Source organism: Entelurus aequoreus, linkage group LG04, assembly GCF_033978785.1.
Source record: "Entelurus aequoreus isolate RoL-2023_Sb linkage group LG04, RoL_Eaeq_v1.1, whole genome shotgun sequence".
NCBI classification, from domain to species: domain Eukaryota; kingdom Metazoa; phylum Chordata; class Actinopteri; order Syngnathiformes; family Syngnathidae; genus Entelurus; species Entelurus aequoreus.
In genome coordinates this window covers 46,957,593-46,985,358 of record NC_084734.1, presented here as the reverse complement: position 1 = coordinate 46,985,358, position 27,766 = coordinate 46,957,593, and the positions used below count along the sequence as shown (strand labels likewise).

Here is a 27,766-nt window from a genome sequence, read left to right as displayed (position 1 = left end):
TCAAAGTCACCTCCAGTCTTCATTTGCAGGGGACGCAAAACTTTGCATGTTAAGTCGCTCTGTTAGCGTCCCTCGCACACCTGAGGCTCTGGTGCCGCCCAGTCCAGTTGTCAATCACACCAAGGATTTGTGTGAACACTTAATGGATTGAGCAAATCCACCACTGGGGCTTTTTGCAACATTTACACAGATGCCTAGATGGTGCTAACTCTCCAATGTATTATATGTACTCTTACGGCGTCTCGGGCGTAATGACGTTACTACGTATGTATGTGACACATGCACACACATTAGCTTTGGGTGTTGTTAGCTAACAATCGTGTGTGTTAGCTGTCATAACAACAACATGACTGCAAATTGTTAGTGTCTTCTCCTGACCGGTTTTTGTATTTGTGCACGCGCTCTCTGCACGAACGTGTTGACGAGACAGGGTGAGTGACCACCGTAAACACCGTTTTTTCATGTTAAGGGTTGGTAAAATATATTTTTACATAAACTTAGTAATTGTAAAAAATATAGACATTTGCAAAACAAATGTGTTTCGTTATACCACTAATGGTAACATAGTGCTGTTATTTCCCTAAACTCTGCACTTACCTGAACACTCACCACTTTATTAACTTGCTTAACTCTGATAGAGATCTGCTGTGCAATATGTTTTAAAAATGTGTATTATGTTTTTAAAATGTTTATTATTGTTTGTTGTCTTAGAGTATTTTATGTAGGTTGTTTTAAAAGCACTGAGCTGGATTTCTGTTCAATTTTGTTGTTTCCATGCAATGACAATAAAGGTGTTCTGATTCTGAACATAAGCTAGCCAGTGGTGTTCTTTTTATATATTTGGTTAGAAAAATGTAACTGTAAGGAAGTTTAAGTCCCTTTAAGGGTTGAATTAGATCAGGAAATAATCTGCTGCTTTCATGAACTCAACTTTGTGTTATATTGATGCTAAACAGCTGCTGGACGCTCCAGAATCTCCTTAAACATAAGTCTTGATCACCGCTTCTATCAGATAGTATCCCAAATAATTAGCCACTTACAATTAAAAGTGTCCCGATAAAACTTTTTACTTTTGATACGATAGTGACCATAAAATTATAGTACCATTGTATGTATATATATATATATATATACATTAATGCTTAAAAGGATCAAAATACTTAAATATTAAATGCTTTTATAAGTATGCCTGTTACTACATGACATATGTATATACTTACATCATGTGTATAAAACCTTATTTTTTATTTTTAAAGGCAGACTAGAGCGACTCCCATAGGCTCCATTGTAAGCGGACTTTTGATCGCATGTATTTAATATATAGGATGTATTTTTAAAAAATACATCTGTTGTCATGTCTTTCATAATGATTGTGAACGATAGGCAAAATTCCCCAAAAAGTGCAGTTCGCCTTAATTTACCGTGTTTACAAGGCTATAGAGCTCACCAGTATTTTAGTCTCACCCAGCAAAAGTTAGAAGAAATAAGTATTTTTTTTTACATATATTAGCCGCACCTGACTATACGCCACAAATATACACAGGTATGAAAGCTTTTGTAAATGTTTATATACATACCTTAATTGTTTCCAAACGGAGCCTGTCACGCGGCAGTAAAACACCTGATCAAACAAAACAGAAGTCATCATCATGGAGCCACTGGCTGCGAAAGCTAGCTCTCCAATCAGCTAAACAGACTCAGGCTCAATAACTCCAAGGTGACGTTTTGTTTAATTTACAAAACTTAAACAATACAAAAATAAGGCCTTGGTAAGTTAATAATACTTACACAGACACTTGTAAATGTGTTAGCATATTTTGGCTAATGCTAATGACGCTAGCTTTGTTACGTTACGATAGCACATACACATATGCATGAAAACATTCCTACAGACAACACACATGGGATGGTTTAGTTAGTAAACATTGCTTGGAGTGATGATTGAAGAATCCTTTTGAACTGAAATTATATGGACGGTTGTACTTCCAGTTCAAGCCACGTAACAGGAAATACATGTTCAACCCCGCAGCAACTGAAGTGAGGGAACTTGTTCAAAAGATGACGCCACAGCACAAACAATAATCCACCATTTCAGTGTCTCTGTCGGTGTTGAAATCCAAAAAATAGTTTAATAAGCCGCAGGATTCAAACCTTGGAAAAATAATAGCGGTTTATAGTCTGGAAAATTTCCCAGTAGCGTGGCGGTAGCGTCACTTCTTATTTAACCAGTAGCATTTCCTATAGCTTAGCTTTTTTAAGACCCAGCGTAGTAGCATCCATCAAAGCTACAAGCTACAAAAAGAGAAAATGTATTGTAAATCCAGGTTAGGAAAACAAAATACATAGAAAATCGATGATAACTGCTTGGTTTACGTATAAGAAACGTTTGCTACTTTTGCCGTGTAGCTGGTCAGGTATCTTGCTACATTTCTCTGGAGATAGCTTCCCCCGTAGCTTAGCTACATTTAATCGAGAGTAACTTGGAGGTTAGCTTACTTCATGTTTCAAGAAGCTCGCCCATCACCGGGTATTTATGTAGCTTTACCCTGCAAAGTGTGATTTACAGTCGTTGGTCAAAAGTTCACATACACTTGTAAAGAACATAATGTCATGGCTGTCTTGAGTTTCCAATAATTTCTACAACTCTTATTTTTTTGTGATAGAGTGATTGGAGCACATACTTGTTTGTCACAAAAAACATTCATGAAGTTTGGTTCTTTTATGAATTTATTATGGGTCTACTGAAAATGTGACCAAATCTGCTGGGTCAAAAGTATACATACAGCAATGTTAATATTTGGTTACAAGTCTCTTGGCAAGTTTCACTGCAATAAAGCACTTTTGGTAGCTATCCACAAGCTTCTGGCAAGCTTCTGGTTGAATTTTTGACCACTCCACTTGACCAAATTGGTGCAGTTCAGTTAAATGTGTTAGTTTTCTGACATGGACTTGTTTCTTCAGCATTTTCCACATTTTCTCAATGGGGTTTAAGTCAGGACTTTGGGAAGGCCATTCTAAAACCTTAATTCTAGCCTGATTTAGCCATTCCTTTACCACTTTTGACGTGTGTTTGGGGTCATTGTCCTGTTGAAACACCCAACTGCGCCCAAGACCCAACCTCCGGGCTGATGATTGATTAATTGATTGAAAATGTTATTAGTAGATTGTACAGTACAGTACATATTCCGTACAATTGACCACTAAATGGTAACACCCGAATAAGTTTTCAACTTGTTTAAGTCGGGGTCCACGGAAATCAATCCATGATTTTAAGTTGTCCTGAAGAATTTGGAGGTAATCCTCCTTTTTCATTGTCCCATTTACTCTCTGTAAAGCACCAGTTCCATTGGCAGCAAAACAGGCCCAGAGCATAATATTACCACCACCATGCTTGATGGTAGGATGGTGTTCCTGGGATTAAAGGCCTCACTTTTTCTCCTTTCATATTGCTGGGTATTGTGGCTAAACAGCTCAATTTTTGTTTCATCTGACCACAGAATTTTCCTCCAGAAGGTCTTACTTTGTCCATGTGATCAGCAGCAAACTTTAGACGAGCCTTAAGGTGTCGCTTCTGGAGCAAGGGATTCCTTTTTGCATGGTAGCCTCTCAGTCCATGGCGATGCAAAACACGCTTGACTGTGGACACTGACACCTGCGTTCCAGCAGCTTCCAATTCATTGCAAAAAACAGTGACATTATTATATCCATCACAAGTGTACTTTTGACAACGACTGTATATATGGCATCCTCTATCTAGACGCAGGGGTGTCCAAACTTTTTCCACTGAGGGCTGCACACGGAAAAATTAAAGCATGCGGGGGCCATTTTGATATTTTTCATTTTCAAACCATAACAAAATATATGGATTTTTTTTTTTTTACCTTTAGGGCCCCCGGGGACCATAAAGGGTCTAAGTCATTAATATGTTAAAAACAATTCAAATTATTATTATTATTTTTTATTTAACGCTTACAGTAAATCTCTACAGTATATCAACTTCAGGTTGATATAAAGTTAAAAAAAACAAAAAGGTTTTATGCCTTTTCTGTCAAAGACAACTTTGTTTTTTATAATAAAACTGACATATGCAGTATTTCCCCCCACTGCCCAAAACATTCAGAAAGCAATGTTTGATGTGAAGTAATTAGAGCCTTAAAAAGATCAATAATGCAGGACACCATTGATTTTAATTCATTATTATTTTTGAGTAATCACAGTGAAAAGATAAATAAAATCCCATTAAATATATGTGGGATCCAAAAGGTGCCCCACTCATAAAGTGATACATTTTTATTAGGTTTTTTTTTACTTTCAACACTTAAGTTACGAGATCAACTTCAGATGTATCTGTCGATTTTACATTTGAACTATTATTTTGTTTGTTTTATGCTCTTTTGTCAAAGAAAACATTGATGTTTTTGTATGGAAACCACACAATATATGCAATATTTTCCACATAAAACATTTCAAAGTGAAATAATTGGAGCCTTGAATAGGTCAATAATTCATTATAACATTGATATATATATTTTTTTGATTAATAAAAAAAAATAAAAATAAAATTAAGATATACAAAATAAAATAAAACAGCCTGCATGGCAGCTTTGTGTCAACATTGCAACTTTTTCTAGTTAGATTTCACCTCATTCCACTTTTTTTTTAAATCTTTTATTTTTATTTTTGCAATATCATTTCCAGAATGTGTGGCAGGCCAGTAAACAATTAGCTGCGGGCCGCCAATGGCACTTTGGACATCCCTGAACTAGAGTAACTTAGAGATTTGTGATGTGTCCAATAATGGCGATCTTATGCCAAACGAAGCTTTGAATTCATGTTTTTTCCCAGTGAGGTCTTTTGCTGCCATCACTTCTTCAAGGTTGTCATGTAGCCAAAAATAATCCCTACCGGTAGCATCACATCCGACATGCAAGTGCTTCCTGCTAACATGCCAAGAGACAAGCTCCGAGGCGGGACATGAAGGTGCCGAGCATCTGTCCCGCAGCTGCCGTCTTCCCACCCTAACCCGGGAAACGCTGTCACGTGAACTATGACGCAAGATGCCGCGTGTAGAACACGCTTGCGCCAACCTTACAGGAGAAAATATCAAGCAAGTTGGCTGAGTCGGCTGTTTTTATGCGCCTCATCCTTCGCCATCGTGGCATTACCTGCGGGTCGTGCGTTAAGGAGGCAGCCGTCTGGGGAAATCACCTCGCCCTCCTGCTGGGGGACGCTGACGGGAAAGCATGAATAAGGAACATGCTTCCTTCCCTCGTTAAACAGTGCCTTGCAAGAACAAAGGAAGTGAGATGCTGCAGTGAAGCCCGATGGTGCAAACAGCTGCTCTTTTAAACCGTAAATATGTCTCATCCATTTATTTATTTGGATTTTTAGGACAGGACATTCTTATAATATGCACCCTGCAAAACTAACTCATATTAGTTTTCACAGTCAAAACAGACAGAGTTCATTGAATACTTCACGAAGAAGTTGCTCAAACATTCAAGTCATCAAATATGTTTTCTAAATGCAATAGAGTTTTGGAGTTAACAGCAGCTAACTACCTCAACGATTTTGCTGCCTACACGGGTTGCATATGCCCACGACTGGTACCTTTTGAGCAGGAATTTTCCAGTATATAGACTCCTTTCACATGTAAACACATTTGCTGCCTAAACGGGCTGCTGTAGCATGTGGATGTGAGTGGAGTTAATACTCAGAACCTCTTACACCCAGAGCAGGTGTTTTGTTTTGTTTTGTTCCCAGACTAATTATGTGTGAAGATGCACATTTTCTTCAACAAAAATAACTATAGGGCCTAGTCTACTGCCTAAACGGGCTGCTGTAACACATGGACGTAAACAGCTATGGTATCTACTTAGCAGTAATTTTCCAGTTTTTAAACTCCTTCTTGCTTGATTATAAAAGATGTCGATCAAGGAGGTGGTCTGCAGTAGAGGAGTAATGTTCCTATATTCTCAATATTCAGTGTTTTATTGTTCATAGTTAGTATTGAAAATCACAAATTATGAATTTTTGCATCCATTCTGAGTGTCTTTTCAGTAAAAAACTAAAAAGACCATCTCAAAAATGTAATGAACTTTAGTTTTTTACTGAATTATATGACAGTCAGAATGTACATAAAACTATAGAATGTGGGATTTACAAAAATGACTATGAACAATAAAACACTGAATATTGAGAATATATGAAGGTTGGTCTTCTACTTCCCAGACCACCACCTTGATCAACATATTTTATAATCGAGCAAAAGCAACAAAGACGCAACAAACATGGCGAAAAATAAAGGCAAAAGGATAAAAAACATCCAGTTATTCGATATAATATCAATGTTCTGCAGAATTTTCTACAATAAAGTTCTGCAAACAGTGATATTACTTCGAGGTCTCAGGCTTGTTGCAACCCCGCCCACTCTGCCCCGTCCTTCGTCTGCATGAAACAGCGCTTACTCTGGTTACCGTAGTGTTTGGTTCATCTATTGATGAGCAAACTTTGTCTTGTGAGTTTACGCTCAAACATTTATTCCTCCTTCCAAACATATATATATATATATATATAGCCCGTGTCTTCTTCGTTACGTTTACCTGACCATCATTATTCAGCACAATCAGCTGGTCACATTGTGTATCACAGTCAGTTTAACTATATATCATGACACGTAGTAACTCCTATGTCACTCAAAAGGGCAGATTAACCATTGGAATCCTTTCTATAGTTTGAAAACATCCAGCGGGCCTCATTGAAGTGTTTATTATGCCCAGGTAGCCCAGTTAACTGCTTTTTTATACTGTTTTATAAGACCCATGTCATGTGATTTCGAACTTGACACATCATTGGCTGGTTCTGAGACAGGGTTGATTGCTTCAGTCTTAATTTACCAGATGTAAATTTAGCTTTTTGAAGCACCAAATTTTTCGACACTGAATTTTTCAGCACTGAATTTTTTTCACTGAATTTTTATACACTAAATTTGTATACATTGATTTTTTACACTGAATTTCTTTTACACAACATTTGTATTCACAGAATTTTTATACACTGAATTTTTATACACAGAATATTTACACACTAAATGTTTTTACACTGATTTTTTTTTACACTGAATTTTTATTCACTGAAATTTTATACACTGAATTTTTATACACTAAATGTTTTTACACTGAATTTTTTTACACTGAATTTTTATACAGTGAATTTTTACACACTGAATTTGTATACACTGAATTTTTACACATTGAAATTTTATACACTAAATGTTTTTACACTGCATTTTTTTACACTGAATTTTAATACACTGAATTTTAATACACAGAATTGTTTTACACTAAATTGTTATACACTTGTTTTTTTTCCAATGAAATTGTCAGCATGATTTGATGTAAAAAAAATTCAGTTCACAAGATTCAGACGCAAAAAATTCAGTTCAGTGTCAAAAAAAAGCTTTATTAATAAAAACACAAATTAACCTCAATGTGGTGGCTTTTACGGGTTATCATGCATATTTTTCTCAATAGGAAAACATAAAACCATATTCTTGATGCCGACATGGGCTGCCACGGAAATCATTATTATGTGAAATAAAAGGAGAGCAAAATATTGTGGAGCCGTTATCTTTTCTTTTTTTTTAATATTACAATATAGTACACCATACAACAGGGACTGGAGGAGAGTGAGCAGAGTTAGATTTAGAGCACTACCAAAGTCAGTCAAGTCTGTAAATCCTAAAACTTTTGCTACCTTGTTAGCGGCTTGGACTTCACTTAGCTTGTACATTTAAAGGCCTTGGCTTCGAACCACAGGCTCCATCACCATTTTTTCTCTGTTCATGCTTAATTTTTTGAAGGATTGCTCCGGAACACACATTCTTTGCTGCTTCCTGTTACTGGACATGTTACTGGACATGTTACTGGACATGTTAGCCATACTCCAGGCCCACCTGAGCAGTGCAGTGGGTGGGGCTTGCTGCTTCAGGGCTGAAGTTGATGGTTGATGACTAATAGGGGTTGGATTGGCCCTATTTCTTTTTGCTAGTAGTAGAAGTATTAGTATATCACCACACCGTGTGTTTTGTGTGTGTGTGTGACTGATTGCAAGATAAAGTAAAGGACAGCCACATGACCCCATCTCCCACCTGTTAGGTCCAGGACTCTTCCTGTCATGATCCTAATCACTCACACGGAGCAACTGTGCTGGAATCTGCAAGTGTATATAAGATGGAGAGCTAACAAGGTAACCATGGAGACCAGGCGTGATGTTAGACGTCCTATTGAATGTGTAGCCAGCATGTTGCCGCGGAGCGCACAGCGGGCGTGTCCTCCAGGTGGCGCTGGCCTTTGCAACACAACAGAGGGAGTAGCGTGATCTGTGTCTACGCTGTCTCAACCTCGGTTGTGAATGTGGCGATAGCTGCGCTGGCGGCGGCTAATGGGCCGGGTTTGCGCTCGCAGACGGTGATAATTGGCCTGGCTAATCTGTGCTGAGAGGCTAGGTGTAATGATGGCTACTCCGCCCTTCGCCATCCGCTAATGGAAGATCGCCCGTCACTCAGCCTCTGCATCAGCGCGCTGTTTGCGAGGAATATTTTGGCTGTGAGGACACAAATCTGTCAGCTCTTGACATCAGGTGGCCTCAGTCAGTGGAAACATGCTGCGAATAGCAATCAGCAACAGACGGAAATGATTGTCCGCTGCCATTGTCTCTGCATAGACGGGTCTGTGCTGCTGCTTTTTGCCACAGAATGAGCAATATGTCAATCCAAGATAATCAGTTTCAGATTAATTTACAATCAATCTTTCTGCAGGAAACAATGCGCATAGAAGGAGTCAAAATATTATAACAAGTATAACCCATTTATCATTTATTTATCATTAACTGATGCATGTGCTTGGGAGGTAAGTCTCTTCACAAAAAGAGTCTTGCCACGTTGTACTGAGCAGCCAGGATAGAGAGGAAATATTAGCATCAACGCTCCTCCTATAGGTCTATGGTTATCATCATATTTGTTTTGCTTTGTCAGTCTTGGGTGTGGTGTGGTATGGTATACAACTGCTCTTGAAGTGATGACAGTAGCAGGTGAAAGTCGAGATAGTTTGTGATTTTAGGTAGATTTCCCTTGAAGATTTTAGTCAGATTCCGAATGAAAGAGGTTGTGTACCGAACTGAAAAACACCATTCGTTTAACAACTAAACTTAAATATACAAACCCTGTTTCCATATGAGTTGGGAGATTGTGTTAGATGTAAATATAAATGGAATACAATCATTTGCAAATCATTTTCAACCCATATTCAGTTGAATATGCTACAAAGACAACATATTTGATGTTCAAACTGATGATAAATAAATGATAAATGGGTTATACTTAAGGCTGAAACGACGCGTCGACGTAGTCGACGTCATCGGTTACGTAAATACGTCGACGCCGTTTTTGTGCGTCGACGCGTCGCATAATGACGTCACACTACCGTCATGGCGAAGCGCAAAGCAGACGATCAAAGAAGACGATGCGAGCGGTGCGAGCGAGGGGGGAAAAGCATGCCAAAAGTGGTCAAAAGTGTGGGAGTATTTCAATAAATGGCCTAATAATGTTGTTGTATGCACACTGTGTCGAGCGGAAATGGCCTATCATAGCAGCACAACGGCTATGAACGAACATTTGAAAAGAAAACCATCAACTAGTCAATCGTCCGTGCGAGCATACGTTGTCATCATTACACAAAAACATGAATGTGTCATTTGTATCTGCTAGGGGTGTAACGGTACGTGTTTTGTATTGAACTGTTTCGGTACGGGGCTTTCGGTTCGGTACGGGGGTGTACCGAACGAGTTTTCTAAGCTAAAGCTAAAGTCTTAGCAAGCTGCTTTGCTCCGTCTGCCTCTGTCTCAGCACGCAGCATTGTCCCACCCACACAACCATCTGATTGGTACACATGAAGCATTATCAGCCAATCAGCAGTGCGTATTCAGAGCGCATGTAGTCAGCGCTTCAGCGTGGAGCAGATAGGTGTTTAGCAGGTGAGCATCATGCAGCGGACTCTCCCCAAATGATAATAAACACCACCCAGTCAACTACTAGTAACATCACTATGAGCCCGTTGACCTTCTAGAAACTTAAACTGCAGCTCAGCTCACTCGCAGTCCTGGCTTGAGGTGAAGCCTAATTAGCTCTCAGTTCCAGCCACATCGACCCCTTCTGAGCGCCTATTTTCAGCTGCTGGGAATATTGTAAGCAAGAAAAGAACCAAAGCAAGTAGACATGCTAACCTTTCTTCATTACAACTGTTAGTCACTCACTGGAATGAGTAGAATTGGTTATTGTGTACTGTGTTGGACTGGATGTTTATTTTGCACATTTTAAAAGCAATACTTAATGTTTACAGTGCTCCAGAATATTTAGATTGGCACTTTTTTGTATTGGATGTTTATCTTTATTTTTGCACATTTTAGCAAATAAGCAATACTTTCACTTTTGTTGAAATGTTTACACTGTTGTTACAGAATATTTCGTTTTGCACTTTTTTGTATTGGATGTTTATCTTTATTTTTGCACATTTTAAAGCAAAATAAGCAATACTTTTAATTTTGAAATGCTTATACTATTGCAGAATATTAAGATTTGCACTGGATGTTGACTTTTATATTTGCACATTAAAAAGCAAATAAGCTACTTTTAATTTTGTTAAATGTTAAAAGTTTTAAATGTTTACATTGTTACAGAATATTTAGTCATGTTGTTGTCAATGTTGACTGAGTGGCCATACTTCTTTTTTTTTGTAAATAAAAGCCATGCCTTTTGAAAAAACGGGCCTACATTTATTTTTTCATCTTCATTTTGAATAAAAAAATAATCGGTAAAAGGAAAAATAATCTATAGATTAATCGAAAAAAATAATCTATAGATTAACCGATTAATCGAAAAAATAATCTATAGATTAATCGATAGAAAAATAATCGTTAGCTGCAGCCTTAGTTATACTTGTATAGCGCTTTTCTACCTTCAAGGTACTCAAAGCGCTTTGACAGTATTTCCACATTCACCCATTCACACACACATTCACACACTGATGGCGGGAGCTGCCATGCAAGGCGCTAACCAGCACCCATCAGGAGCAAGGGTGAAGTGTCTTGCCCAAAGACACAACGGACGGTAGAAGGTGGGGATTGAACCCCAGTAACCAGCAACCCTCCTATTGCTGGCACACGCCGATAAACATAAACATTTTTTTTTGTTGCAAATAATCATTAACTTTAGAATTTGATGCCAGCAACACGTGACAAAGAAGTTGGGAAAGGTGGCAATAAATACTGATAAAGTTGAGGAATGCTCATCAAACACTTATTTGGAACATCTCACAAGTGAACAGACAAATTGGGAACAGGTGGGTGCCATGATTGAGTATACAAGTAGATTCCTTGAAATGCTCAGTCATTCACAAACAAGGATGTGGCGAGGGTCACCACTTTGTCAACAAATGTGTGAGCAAATTGTTGAACAGTTTAAGAAAAACCTTTCTCAACCAGCTATTGCAAGGAATTTAGGGATTTCACCATCTACGCTCCGTAATATCATCAAAGGGTTCAGAGAATCTGGAGAAATCACTGCACGTAAGCAGCTAAGCCCGTGACCTTCGATCCCTCAGGCTGTACTACATCAACAAGCGACATCAGTGTGTAAAGGATATCACCACATGGGCTCAGGAACACTTCAGAAACCCACTGTCAGTAACTACAGTTGGTCGCTACATCTGTAAGTGCAAGATAAAACTCTCCTATGCAAGGCGAAAACCGTTTATCAACAACACCCAGAAACGCCGTCAGCTTCGCTGGGCCTGAGCTCATCTAAGATGGACTGATGCAAAGTGGAAAAGTGTTCTGTGGTCTGATGAGTCCACATTTCAAATTGTTTTTGGAAACTGTGGACGTCGTGTCCTCCGGACCAAAGAGGAAAAGAACCATCCGGATTGTTATAGGCGCATAGTTGAAAAGCCAGCATGTGTGATGGTATGGGGGTGTATTAGTGCCCAAGACATGGATAACTTACACATCTGTGAAGGCGACATTAATGCTGAAAGGTACATACAGGTTTTGGAGCAACATATGTTGCCATCCAAGCAACGTTACCATGGACGCCCCTGCTTATTTCAGCAAGACAATGCCAAGCCACTTGTTATGTGGCTTCATAGTGCAAGAGTGTGGGTACTAGACTGGCTTGCCTGTAGTTCAGACCTGTCTCCCATTGAAAATCTGTGGCGCATTATGAAGCCTAAAATACCACAACGGAGACCCCCGGACTGTTGAACAACTTAAGCTGTACATCAAGCAAGAATGGGAAAGAATTCCACCTGAGAAGCTTAAAAAATGTGTCTCCTCAGTTCCCAATTGTTTATTGAGTGTTGTTAAAGGAAAAGGTGATGTAACAAAGTGGTGAACATGCCCTTTCCCAACTACTTTGGCACGTGTTGCAGCCATGAAATTCTAAGTTAATTATTATTTGCAAAAAAAAAATAAAGTTTATGATTTTTAACATCAAATATCTTGTCTTTGTAGTGCATTCAATTGAATATGGGTTGAAAAGGATTTGCAAATCATTGTATTCCGTTTATATTTACATCTAACACAATTTCTCAACTCATATGGAAACGGGGTTTGTACTTGATAACCAATAGTAAACAAGTGCCCTGGCAAGGAAACTAAGCAGAAAGTGAATGTGTAGCAAAACAAGGGAGTCCAATAGGAGCTGTTTTCCTACAATATCTTTCCACGTTTTTGATTGATTGATTGAGACTTTTATTAGTAGGTTGCACAATGAAGTACATATTCCGTATAATTGACCACTAAATGGTAACACCCGAATACGTTTTTCAACTTGATTAAGTCGGGGTCCACGTAACCGGCGACATGGCACACACTTTCCAAGGATCTTTTTCATAGCTGTGCTGGAACTTGGATTTCAAAATTTCTGACGCAACCCAGAAAGCATGCGATTGTGTCCTGCGTGCCCAGCTGCCTTGTGAATCTTTTGAATTATTAAATTTGTGATGTGAAAGTCTCTTGACAGGATGATGGGCTGTTTACTGTTTTCTGTCATTGTTGCTCTACTCAGCCTTCCACCAACTTGCAGCAGACTGTCTTGCAGCATCGGGTTTAGTTTGTGGCTACTGTGTTTTTACATGGTGGGGTTTAAGCAGAGCTCACCTTTTTTTTAAAGATTTTTTTCCTTTTGACAGAATCTGATGATGTGAAGCTCTGCCTCATCCAGGTCTTCCACCAAAATGGTCATGTTTTTAAAACATTATTTGATGATGTTTTTTCTGTGTTCTTGGTTGGCTGTACTGAGATCTTTGTGTTTGAACTTCAAGAACCACGCAACACTTATTTTTATCGTCAACTATGATGAAAAGTGATTGATCAATTTCTTGAATGCTGTCATGTCCTATTTAACAGTTATTGCGACACTTTTGATCTTGGGATCATCTGAGGTCATTTCTGCATTAGTCAATTGAGTCTTTGGCCAGTACTTGGCTCAATAGTATAGAAATTGTGTGCCTGAAGTCCAACGTGTGTTTTTTAAGAATTCCTCCGCCTTTTGTGGTCTAGAGGCACAATCAGATTATTGTCTGTGTGCAATACGGATTGTTAATGTTTTTTTTTCTTGTATTTTATCTTGTATCTATACATATTAGTGAGCAACATTGTAGTACTTATTACAATATTTTGTTTTACATTACGCTTTACTTATGTTACTATATTTAAAACCTGCACTGTAACAACATAATTTCCTCATTGTGGGATAAATAAAAGTCTATCCTACCCTATAACCGAAACTAGGTTTGCTACGAAGGTTCGTAAACATGTTGTCTCATTCTGAAGATATCTCAGTACAACTGCACCGTCGGTCCAGAAGGTTGACTTAGCAAGATCTATCTGCAGCTCTATTTTCAAGAAGCCATCCATCAACTCCAGTCAACTCCATACAGAATTGTTAGTGGCCTGAGAGGAGCCACACTGGACTTGCCCATCAAGAAAGCATAGTGGGTCTTATGAGCTGCGCTCCGCAACACAGGGTAACTAACTGATCTATATGCGTGTTCAGATGCGTCTGCAAAATGACGTACTTCTGCTAAGTCCTTACATTCAAATCCTTCGGGCTTGACACATCTCGGGATTGAGAAGTGCTCCAAATCTGGAACTCTAGCTAAGGCTTCTTAGTATTTTCAGGTAAGGCATACTACAATCTGCAGACGTCTTTTTGAATGATGTCCTCCATGATATCTGTATATTCCTTATGATAGCAATAACACAAAAACCCTTCTTCCACTCATGCTTAATGGTTGTGTGAAGCTATTTATTGGCAAACAACTGTGTTTACTCTTTTTAAATCAAAATGACAAAAGAAAGTACCCAAATGACCCTGATCAAAAGTTTACATACCCAAGTGAATTTGATCTGATAACATGCACAAAAGTTGACACAAACAGGTTTGAATGGCTAATCATGGTTCCAATCCTCACCTGTGACATGTTTGTTTGTAATTAATGTGTGTATATAAAAGGTCAGTGAGTTTCTGGGCTTCTGACAGACCATTGCATCTTTCATCCAGTGCTGCACAGATGTTTCTGGATTCTGAGTCATGGGGAAGGCAAACTAATTGTCTAAGGATCTGCGAGAAAAGGTAATTGAACTGCATAAAACAGAAAAGGGATATAAAAAGATATCCAAGGAATTGAGAATGCCAATCAGCAGTGTTCAAATGCTGATTAAGAAGAGGAAAATGATGGATTCAGGTAGACCAGCAAAGATTTCAGCCACAACTGCCAGGATAATTGTTCGAGGTGCAAAGAAAAATCCACAAATAACTTCAGCTGGAATACAGGACTCTCTGAAAAATTGTGGTGTGGCTGTTTCAAGATGCACAATAAGGAGGCACTTAAAGAAAAATGGGCTGCATGGTCGAGTCGCCAGAAGAAAGCCATTTCTGCGCAAATGTCACAAAGTATCCCGCTTACATTACGCCAAACAGCAGAGAGGCAAGCCTCAAAACTTCTGGAACAAAGTAATTTGGAGTGATGGCTTTCTTCTGGCAACTCGACCATGCAGCCCATTTCGCTTCAAGTGCCTCCTTATTGTGCATCTTGAAACAGCCACACCACAATTTTTCAGAGAGTCCTGTATTTCAGCTGAAGTTATTTGTGGATTTTTCTTTGCATCTCGAACACTTTTCCTGGCAGTTGTGGCTGAAATCTTTGCTGGTCTACCTGAATCCCTCTTTTTCCACTTCTTAATCAGCGTTTGAACACTGCTGATTGGCATTCTCAATTCCTTGGATATCTTTTTATACCCCTTTCCTGTTTTATGCAGTTCAATTACCTTTTCTGGCAGATCCTGTTATGTTTGGACTAAGGGGAGGTGACGGCAAACAGACACCAGGGAGAAGTATGTACAATTATTTATTATATATATATATATATATATATATATATATATATATATATATATATATATATATATATATATATATATATATAATAAACAATACAACTAAACTAAGGAAATGGAGTGTGAACTAGAATACAACAGTGTGTGGTGTAAGACTATGTGTGTAGTTAGCTGAAGTGTGTTACCAAGTGTTGACGAGAGCGAATGAGGCAGTCCATGGGGCAGGCGGGTGATCCGGGGCGAGAGAGAGACGTCAGAGTCCAGGGGCGAGCGAGGAGTCAGGAACGTGGAAGGCAGTCCAGAACACAGGGGAAACAACGGGAGATCTCAAAGGGGGAGACTCGGGAAGGCAGGTACATCAAGAGGTAAGGTATCCAAAGGGTAAACTAAGTTCTCGCATCGATCCTTGGGTCCACTGGTCCTTTATACAGCTCGCCCTCATCAGTCCCAGGTGTGCAGATTGCGATTGAGTGCAGGCTTGTCGCTGTGTGGGCGCGCTGTGCTCAGCGTGAGTGGGGGCGTGTCCGGGCGAGCAGCCAGAGGAGGAACTGTGACACTCAGTTGCAGGAGGGAAACGGGTTAGAATCTGCGCCGTGACAGATCCTTTGACAATTATTTTGCCTACCCCATGACTCAGAATCCAGAAAAAACAGTGCAGCACTGGATGAAAGATGCAATGGTCTGTCAGAAGCCCAGAAACTCACAGACCTTTTATATACACACAATAATTACAAACAAACAGGTCACAGGTGAGGATTGGAACTTTGATTAGCCATTCAAACCTGTTTGTGTCAACTTTTGTGGATGTTATATGATCAAAGTCCCTGGGGTATGTAAACTTCCGATCAGGGTCATTTGGGTACTTTCTTTTGTCATTTTGATTTAAAAAGAGTAAACACAGTTGTTTGCCAATAAATAGCTTCACACAACCATTAAGCATGAGTGGAAAAAAGGTTTTTGTGTTATCATTCATATTCTCTGAAGAATGGCCAAGAAATCATACATTTTCCCAGGGTATGTAAACTTATGAGCACAACTATATATATATATATATATATATATATATATATATATATATATATATATATATATATATATATACATACACAGGTATATATATATATGTATATTTATATACATATATATATATATATATATATTTATATATATATATATATATATATATATATATATATATATATATATATATATATATATATATATATATATATATATATATATATATATATGTCTTAATTAGATTATCCAAAAAAATAGTGCTCGATACCGTGGTAGAGCATAATATGTATGTGTGGGGAAAAAAAAAAAGAGATGAAATTAAATAGTCTTGTGATTTTTTTCCCACACATACATATATATAAAAAAAATATATATATATATATATATATATATATTTTTATTTTTATTTTTTTTTTATGTCCTGCCCAGCTTCTCGGGCAAATCATATAGCAGATGTAGATGCCCATATCGGCTGTTCAGATTTACTTTACAAAAGAGAAGTGTAGGATACTTCTCTTGTTGCCTTACTTGTATTTTGACTTTATTAAATGTATTTATATTATCATTTGGTGCAGCCGGGCCGGAGCAGGAGGGGATAGAAAGAGAGAAAAAGGAAGTCAGAGGGGGGAATTGTGGGGACAAGAGGGGGATTAGACAGAGAGACAAAAACAACAACAGCAAACACAACAACAACAACAACAACAACAGAGCAACATCAGCAAATACGACATGTACAAATATGATGGTAAAAGTAATAGCAAATAAGCAGTTAGCGAAAATTTAAAAAAAAATACAGAACTGAGCATTATTACACTAAAAATGGAGCAATATGAATACCAATAGAAATAGTGCTATTGATAATAAACAATACCAGTACTTTACCTTTATTATCAACAATACAATTGTTCAAATGCAACAATACATATACGTAATGATAACTTGAGATACGAAAGAATGCAGAAAAATGGAGGGGAAGAAAGAGAAGCAACCTTAACCTTGTAGATTGTTATAGTAACAATAGGTTAAGCTTTGTCAGTGTGCCATGTGTTGTACCCAGTTTACCCTAGGGCAACAACGTTAATGTATGTTTGATGAAACGTGATTATGTGCATGAGTGTATGTGTGCATATGTACTTGAATATGTACAGTATGTGTATGTGTGCTTGTACAGTGAATGTATATGTACAGTATGTGTATATGTGTGTACAGCGAATGTATATGTACAGTATGTGTATACAGTATGTATGTTTGAACAGTGAATGTATATGTACAGTATGTGTAAATGTGTGTTTGTACAGTGAATGTATATGTACAGTATATGTATGTGTGTGTTTGTACAGTGAATGTATGTGTAGTATGTGTATGTGTGTGTTTGTACAGTGAGTGTATATGTACAGTATGTGTATATGTATATTTTTACAGTGAATGTATATGTACAGTATGTGTATACAGTATGTTTGTATAATGAATGTGCGTGTGGATGTACGAACTTTGAGTGTGTAAATATGTACTGTATTTATTTGTATATGTATGTGGGAGCGTAGGTACCTATGTATGTCTGTATGTATGTGTGTGAGTATATGTGAATTTGCATGTACAATACATTTGACTCCCAGTGTGTGCGGGAGCCAGAGTACGGCCCCAGCCTCCCAGAGAGCCCATCCCACAAACAGTAGGTGCGGTGCCCAGGGAACCAGGGGCCACCGCCCCCACGCAGCCAAGCCGGACAGCGACAGGAACCCCAGAGCCTGGCCCACTGCGCTGCCCACAAGGGCCAGCAGCAGGCCGCAGACAGACGCACCCGGCAGAGGACAAGGCACGAGAAAAACAGGGGGCAGCCAGACCCCAAGCCAGCGAGAGACCACACCCCACACGGACAGAAAGGCGGGACGCCCCGCCCGAGGGGCCCGGAGACCCCCCGCAACCGGACGGGAAGACCGCCCCCGCCCCACCGGCAACAGGGCCCCCACGAGCCCCCCCCCCCACCCCCGGAGAGCGCGGCGAGGCCAGCCCACGGCCACTCCACCCAAGCCGGCCGCCACAGGACCACCCAGCACGGGGCCACAGGAACCACCCACCCCACCCGCAGGGACCCCAACGATGGAGATGGAACAACCAGCAACCGCCCCGCCGAGTCCCCCCCTGAGGTAGGGGAATAAATAAATAAAATAAATAAATACATAATAATAATAATAATAATATTGATAAAATATATTTTAAAAAAAAATAAAACAAAAAAAAAAGGAAAAAAATAAATAAATAATTAAATCTATTTATAAAAAATCAATCAATAAATAAATAAATAAATAAAAAAAGAATTAAAAGAAAATCACAGACATGCTGACACACAAGGTCGCTACCCCAACAACTGGCCGACTCGCAGCACCTCGGAATACCCTGCAGCACCAAGCCACCACAGTAGACGCAGGGACCAGACCCAGCAGGCCCCAACCGAGACGGGCACCCGGAAGGGATGGACGGCGGGACCCAGGAGCTCCAGACACGCAGTCCGGATGCAGTAGCCTGAGGCGCCGACCCCCACCCGACAGGCAGGCCCAGAACGTACCCCCAGAAATATACATACATATATATATACATACACATAAACATACACATGTACACATACACACACATACACATGCACATATATATACATACATACATACATACATACATACATACACACACACACATACACATACACATACATATACACAGTTTGTCAGCCCCGACAACCACCACGCGCGCGCGCTGCCACCAGTCACAACATCAGCCACCCCCCTGCACCAGACCCAGCAGCCACGGGCGCCCACACCACAAACAAACGGCAGCAGAAACAGCAGCCACAACACCCCCAGACAGCCAGCACCACCCAATCAAATCAAAGCGATCAAAAAAAAAACCGCGACCGGCAACCACACGCCAACAGGATCACAGATACCAGCCAGCGCCAGCCCGCCAGCAAGCCCAAACGCCAACACGCAAACAAGAGACACCAACACCCCCCACCCCCACCAAAAGACCCCACCACCCCAACCCAAACCCGCACAAACACACCACCGCCCAAACAACCGAGACACAGTATCCAGACCAGACACGGGCGCCGCGCCGCCACCACATCAAGTCGCCAACAGAGACCCCACAGCGCAAGGTCGGGCCACACGGGCACGGACCCCACCCAACAGGAAGCGAGACCCGCGCGACGCCACACACAAATAAATAATAAGATTAAACAAAAATAACAATAATTAAAAAAAAATAATAATAATAATAAAATGAAATACAAATTAAATTAAAAATAACAAATACAAATAATTAAATAAAATAAAGTAAGTAAATAATAAAAATTATTTTCAAAAAATAAAATAAAAAATAAATAAATAAATATATACAGTATATATACATATATATATACACATACATACACATACACATACACATACATACATACACACATACACACATATATATATATATATATATATATATATATATATATATATATATATATATATATATATATATATGTATATATATATATATATATATATATATATATATATATATATATATATATATATATATATATATATATATATATATATACATACATATATATACACATACATACACACATATATATACACATAAAAAAATAATAATAATAATAAATTAATAAAAGCCTGGCAGGCCACCAGAACGCAGTCCCCGGAATCCGCGCCGGCCGACAAGGCAATGAGGGGTGCGCTGAACCCCAACCCCCCCACATGCATGTGTACAAGGCCCCCAGAGTGTCTACTGTGTAGTTAAAATTAGGAGGTCAGCCATTACAACCGACCTCCAGTCCCTATTGATGCGTGTACTGTAGCATGAGTGAGATATGTATGCTTGTGGGAACTAATAATGCAATTAAAATTGGGGGACATCAAGGTCTTGTTGGGTCCCAACCAAGCCGAGCCCTCCAAATCCTAAGTGTCTAATATGCAGCTAAGATTGAGGGATGGACGAGCAGGGGACAAGTCAGGAGGACCGGAGCCCCATAGGAGGCATCCTCAACCCCCCGCCATGCCTCCCCGCAGGACAATCCCCCAAAGTCCTATATTTGTGTGACTGTGTGTGCTATAAGTAGGAGGAGTAGAGGGCCCGGACATCCCCCCGAGTCCATGCGGCCGACAACCAGGAACTACGGCCAGGAAGCCGCCCCCCCCACGGCCCGTGACCCACACCAGACCACTTTAGCGTGACGTCACGCGAGCCCACCCCCCGACAAACAAAGCCAGCCCCCGCCCGCCCCAACCCAACCCCGCAGAGCCCATACCAGCAACCAAACGCAGAAAAACTGCACAGCCCCATGCCCAATGCAAACACTGCATCCCGGCCATCCACACAGCAACGTATCCATACGAGTTCCGGCCAGGGGATGGTGCCCCCCAACTGGGGAAGAAGTCAATGCACCCCGTCCGCACGCCAGCCCCCAAACCAGCCGGCAAGCCAACGCCAGCCAGCCCCCACAACCCCACAAGCGCACAGATACCAGCCACAGTCCCCCAACCACTCCAACCCAACACAGCGACGCCAACCGCCGGCAGCACCACAGCAACCATCACCACCACCGCCCGTCCGCAGTACAAACACCCGCGGCCGCCGAAACCTGAAACAAAAAAAAGCGACCTACCCCGTAAACCACAACAACGCACACCCCCAGCTACCACAGAGGCCGCCAACCCACCTACCCCAACTCATCCACATACAGGCCAATCGATCCACCGGACATCCACACATACACACAACTACACATACATACACACATACATACACACATACACATATGTGTATATATATATATGTGTATATATATGTATATGTATATATATATATACTGTATATATATATAAATACCTGACCTGAATAATTACGCGAATCAGCGAGGAACCATGGTATTTTATTTAGAAACTGCAATAGAGTAGAGCCACACAATTTGAAGCATAAAGTTGCAAAAAACAACTCCACTCTGATATTTGCTTCATTGTGGAACAGTCGAAGATGACTCACCAAACTACTTCACCTTGTATTTTTCTACGTGAGCATTTACTTATGAGAATACTTTCTTTGAACTTAATAGTTTTCCACTTTCTAAGAACTTTAGAAGCTTCCTTTGTTGTTTTGAATAATTTGGTGAACAAAGACGTTTTTTTCCCCAACATCAGCAGGAGCATGTTTGCTGTTTATCACCTTACAAAAAGTCAGCAATATTGTTAATTTCTTGATAGTTGCTGCAAGAAAAAAAAGCTGCAAGTCATTCTTAACCTGCTTGCTTATCCTGAGCATTTTTGTGCATCCTTCCTTTGTTGTCTTCAAGTGTTGATGGAGCAGACTGTCCACCAGCTGACCAACGCCACCAGGCAGCCGGCCAAACTTGCGACTATCTGCTGGGGACACAGCGAAGCTGCGGCGTGTTTGGGGTTTTTAGACTGTGCAGCGAGCTGGACGGCAAGCAGGCAGGAAAGTGAAAACGAGTGAAAATAGTCTCCAAAAATTGCTCACTTAAAATAATTTCAGGTCCTTGTTGCCTTGGTAACTGCTCATATAAAGCATTATTTCCCCTTTGTCTAAATGTCAACAGTATTCATTATTCCGTGCCATCGCTTCAGGCACGCCACTCAAAATGGTCCAGATTAAAATGAACACAGCGTGAGTTGTTCTTTTTGTTGTATTGCAATTTGTTTTATGTGTGTAGTCAGCTTCATAATGGAGCTCCAACTGGTCGAAGCAGATGCATGCTCACTTTGGAAATGTAACTTCACGGGAAAGCACAAAATGTAGGGATAGGGCTAAAAAGTTGAATTGAATACACTGCAAAGACAAGATACTTAACGTTCGAACTGGTAAACTTCATATTTTGCAAATATTAGCTCATTTAGAATTTGATGCCTGCAACATGTTTCAAAAATATCTGGCACAAGTTGCAAAAAAGACTGAGAAAGTTGAGAATGCTCATCAAACACTTATTTGGCTCCAGTTGGTCCAAGTAGATGCGTGCTGGCTCGTTAAGGACTCATCACAGATAAAAATCGCCTCCACAGACAGAAAAAAAAAAACTGGACACTTGTTTCAGTTTCCCCCCCTGACGATTGCTGCTGATTTCATCACGACAAACTCCAACACGGCTTGACTCCCATCCAGGCGAGCCGCATTGTCTGGGCAGGATGGCAGCCATCCCAAAGTCATCGGGGGGGGGGGGGGGGGGGGCGCGTGGCACGGTTTCATCGCCGCAGTGGAGATTTTCACTCCTTGACTGGCTGGCTTGCTGTAAACTATTTTTGGTAGTCGCGATGCAAAATAGGCTGCTGAAGGTTTAAAGTGAAACCACACACGTACACACACTAGTACACACACACAAACACGTTTACCCACTGCGCTCCTGCAGGAGCCAATGCTATTTGCCAGGCTTGCTAATTAAACAAATTAATTTGGCTAGCCACTGTGATGAGGAAGCAGACTACACAATGCAACCTGCTCCCTTTCTTTACGCACACACACATTTAAACTTTAATACCATGGTCACATGATCACGTGTGGCAGTTAAACGATGGCATAATTGGATACTGCAGATGAGCATAATTGTGTTTGTCTTGGTGTGATGATGTCACATGATTACTTCCCTTCATTGTTGTCATAAAGATTGGGAATAAGTGCAGTAATGCACACAATGAATTGAATGGTGCAGTCTGCTGAGATGCAATGTGTTGTGGGTACTGCTGAGTGTGTCCACTGACATTATTGAACGTCTCCCATAAGCAGCAACACTATTGTCGGTTGTTTTGTACCATGTTAAAGTATGGTTAGGGTAGTTTTGGGGCCATGTTGGAAAGACACAATTAGTCAAATATATGAAGGAAAAAGTCGTATTCCTGAGAGAAAGATGCATAATTGTATGCATATGGTACACTTACAACACAATAGCATTGTCACAATGTTAGTTCTGTAATATAGGCACAATTGTGTATGATTTTGCAAGTCTTCATGCATCAGCAAGCATTCTGTCCCTACGCGCACCTTTTCCAACGAGGCTGTTGCTAGTCCTGGCCTGCTTAAGAATGGTATAAGTGCAACCTTGCATGCGATAATTGAAGTTGGGGTTTATTGTTAATATGTCTACAGTACATGGCGTGACTGTTCCTAAGCTTGCCTTTTCCAACCATGCGAGGCCATGTAAATGTGCCATGGTCAAGCTGGTGCGGAGTGCCCTGTAGGTGCCACCTACATGAGCAAATATAAATGGTTAATGGGTTATACTTGTATAACCCTTTCCTACCTTCAAGGTACTCTTTGACACTATTTCCACATTCACCCATTCACACACTGATGGCGGCAGCTGCCATGCAAGGTGCAAACCACGACCCATCAGGAGCAAGAGTTAAGTGTATTGTCCAAGGACACAACGGACGTGACTAGGATGGTGGAAGCCGGGATTGAACCTGGAACCACCTGGAGCTACGCCGTTCCCCAAATATGCCATGGCTAGTTGGTTACTCTAGGAAAGTCTGGTGTGCTTGAGAATGCTAGTGTGTCACCTTGCGATTATGGAATTTGAGGTCTAATATTATTATGTTAAGTGTACATTGCATTCCTGTGCATGGACAAAGGTAACCTGACTCTCGCCAGATCCCTGTAGTTCGCTGAGCTCCACACAAGGATCTGGGATCGAGGGCTATGCAAACTCCTTCCAGATAGCAAAAAATAATGAACTAAGCAGGATCGTTGGGCAGGATTTCATAGATGTGACGTAGCGCCAAATCCAAGGAAAGCCAGGGACGAGTGCTGTGCTTAAGCAAAAAGCATCCACGTTAGAAAACAAACCAAACATGGTTTGTTTTGAGCAAGGTATGAATTGTCCTGTCTTGGTGCAACTTGCATGAGCATGTGTGCCAAGCCCAAGCCCACCTATCCAATCATGCTGAGGCCAGAGAAGTGTGAGCATACACGCTCATCCAACAAACCCAGCATGGTATGGTTCAAACACGGTAGGAATTGCCGGGTGTAGGTACCACTGGCATGAACAAGCATACCGTGCCTAGGCCTGTCTTTTCCAATGATGCCAAAGCCAGGGGAGAGTATCGCACCCAAGCTCAGAGACCTGAGGTGTTTGCTGTGTTTGAGCATGGAACAGTCATCTATTGTTAGAGATTGGTGTCTTATAGTGGTTTCATCGCAATTACTTTGCTGTTCCTCGTATTTGATGCTAAGCTATGTTTTGATTTTGCACACACTGTATGAAAGTAAAAATTTTTTCCATGTAGTCTAACTGATTACTAACAAGACTAACACGCTTTAAAAGGAAGCTTTGGTTATGTTAGTATTGTTTGTGGTGTTTGTTCTTGAAAAAGGTGTTTTTGTTTTGCTTGTTTCATCCTCCACCGGCCGCGATGCGTTTGGGTCAATGTCGATCTCATGCAAACCTGACATCCGCCATCCCCCATTCGACCGCTACCCTTGACCCCGCCTGCTGACTTTCTAGAGCCCCATATCAGTCCCTCCTCTGTTTTTCTCTTTCTTAGTTCCCCCCAACTTGACAGTCCCCAGGGGCAAGTCCCCCTTGGTGGCCCGTGAGGGTGACACCGTGGAGCTGGAGTGCCTTGTTTCAGGAAAGCCCAAGCCCATCATCCTGTGGTCACGGGCCGACAAGGAGGCACCCATGCCGGATGGGAGCGTGCAGACGGAGACGTACGATGGCGTGCTGCGGATCGTCAACGTGTCGCGGGAGATGACTGGCTCGTACCGCTGCCAGACCAGCCAGTACAACGGATTCAATGTCAAGCCCCGGGAGGCGGAGGTGGAGCTCATCGTGCAATGTGAGTGCAACTCTGATGTCATTACGTGAGGCTATTCCAGTCCACTGATTTTTCAATTCCTTTCACACCCATACAATTTTCTCCTGATGGCTCCGCCTTCTAGGCTAAAGCAACACTTCTCATTTTTCTTTCATGCCACCCCAGGGAAGAGGAATTTTGTTCATGTCCCCCCTTAATTATTATGCTATTGCAAACCTCTTAATAGGGGTGTCCAGATTCCATATTAATACAGGAGATTTGTCCAATATTAGCAAAAAACACAAATATCAGATGATATCAGCTTGCATTTAACATCTCTGATATATGCTCCGATACGCACATTTACAAAAGGTAAACATGGTGGGCTCTGAGCTACAAGGAGCCTGGCAGCTGCACAACAGCTAAGCACACACCAGCACACAAGCTATACATATGTAATAAATGTCCTTAAATGAACAATATAGCAGTCTACATCAACCCATTTGCCAGTATAAGCAAGTATCAAATAATTACAATTGAATTTTGCTTGAACATACAAAGTCTCCAAGGCAGTAACGTATTACAAAATATCCAGTAACAAAGGTGTCCGTAACATTCGACTTACTGCACCATGAGCTTAGCTTCATGAATGATTGTGGCCACAAACAAAGGATGCAACAACAACCGATGTGGACCGAACCTAATCAGTGGACAGTCTTCAGCTCCACCCTATTTAGAGAGATAGAGAGTACTTTATTGATTCCTTCAGGAGAGTTACCTCAGGAAAATTTTAATTCCAGCAGCGGTGTACTGAATTGAGATCAGATTTAAAAAGTAAAAAGTAAATAATGGGGGTATAAATGGAAATGAAATAGAAAATATGACAATAAGAATACAAATAAAAAGCAACAATAAGAATAATAAGATAACTGTAGAAATAAGAATATAACAAGAGAAACTAGGCAGTAGTGACCATGTTATGAAAATGTATTGCACTGTTTTTTTGTTGCAGTTTATTTCAGTATTATTATTGTTTTGCATCCCCTGTCATCCTAGTAACACCCCCCCCCCCCTTTCCCCCAGAGAGGAGTTGTACAGTCTGATGGCGTGTGGGACAAAGGAGTTTTTTAGTCTATTAGTCCTGCACTTGGAAAGCAGTCTAGCACTGAACAGGCTCCTCTGGCTACTGACAACGGTATGCAGAGGGTGACTGGCATCATCCATGATGCTCACTAGTTTTTCCACAGCCCTCTTCTCTGCCACCGTCACCAGTGAGTCCAGTGGAGCCGGCCCGCCTGATCAGTTTTTCCAGTCTGTAGCTGTCCTTCTTAGATGTACTGCCCAGCCCCCCCAGTAAACGTACCACAGACAAAATGTGCATATCATAAATGGTGGTATACTAAAGCAAATTAGCACCAAAACATTGCCATTAAGAGCTGTGGCTGTAGATAACCTCCCGTTGATGTTTTTTCTTCTTTTTTTTAAAATCAGCTAATTGTGTGAATGTCATGCATGTTGCACTTGACGTACTGTTGTTTACAATCTACTCATTGGAAAATGAATGCTGACACAGCGCAATGGTCCTTCCCGCTGTTACAACATTGGTTGTGTTGTCGCAACAGCCTTTTTCAAACACGACCATGTGGTCAAAGACAGCTACATTTTCCTTTAGACTTTCTCATGCACTCTAAATTATTGTTAAAGTTTGCCCTGACTGTATTTAGAGTGCAGTACTTTTGGATGATTTGTCATAGCAAAGTGAAGCGCTCAGTTTTGAAAGCGACCTTAGCACATCTCCTCCCAGGAGCGCTGCTCTCTGCTCCGTCTTTCCTTGATAGGCACCACCCTATGATTTCCTCACCGCCAATTAGCATGTGGCTAATTTATTCTCCAACCAGCATTCATTTGCTATTCATTTATGGAGATTTGAATGGAATATTTCCGATGATGAATGTGGAGGGATTCAGAGCAGCGTCACTCATTTGGAAGCAGTGTAAAAAGACAAGAGTGATGGAGGTGACAGAGAGGAAAATGAAAGCGAGCCATGCATGCGTTTGGCGTCGCCTCATGGTAGTAGTAGTCAACAACTCATGTATACATTTAACACGCCGCCTTTTTTGCTGCATGTCACTACTCAAGTGCTAAGAAGTGTACTGCTATTAAAGCACCAGTAAGAAACAAGTGGCTTTAATTTACTGTAGGGCCCCTCCAACTGTTGTAATTGTAATAAAGTGACTGTGGTAGCAATACAAACAACTTTAAGGTTTTTTTTGTTTTTTTTAATAACACGTTAACTCATGTGATTAATCACAAAACATATTGCATTATCAGAAACACGCTTGCATTAATCACGCAATTTATTTTGACCGTACAAGCTCTTTTACCTCACCTTCACTTTTATATGGTCAAGAACCAGATCAATGCATACAATATTACGAAATGTGCGTGAGGAGACTCCGACTGGTGTGCTTGCTAGCAAATTT

The 27,766-nt window shown here is 40.6% G+C and overlaps 1 protein-coding gene across 2 annotated transcripts in view; it reads left to right on the top strand.

Annotated features, from left to right (window-relative positions):
- Nucleotides 1-27,766, top strand: part of LOC133648689 (MAM domain-containing glycosylphosphatidylinositol anchor protein 2-like) — a 562,410-nt gene that overhangs the window by 320,477 nt on the left and 214,167 nt on the right. For both annotated transcript variants that reach the window (XM_062045021.1, XM_062045020.1), the window contains exon 9: nt 25,032-25,325. In XM_062045021.1, coding sequence (XP_061901005.1) covers nt 25,032-25,325 — 294 coding nt within the window. The remainder of the gene's footprint in view (nt 1-25,031; nt 25,326-27,766) is intronic.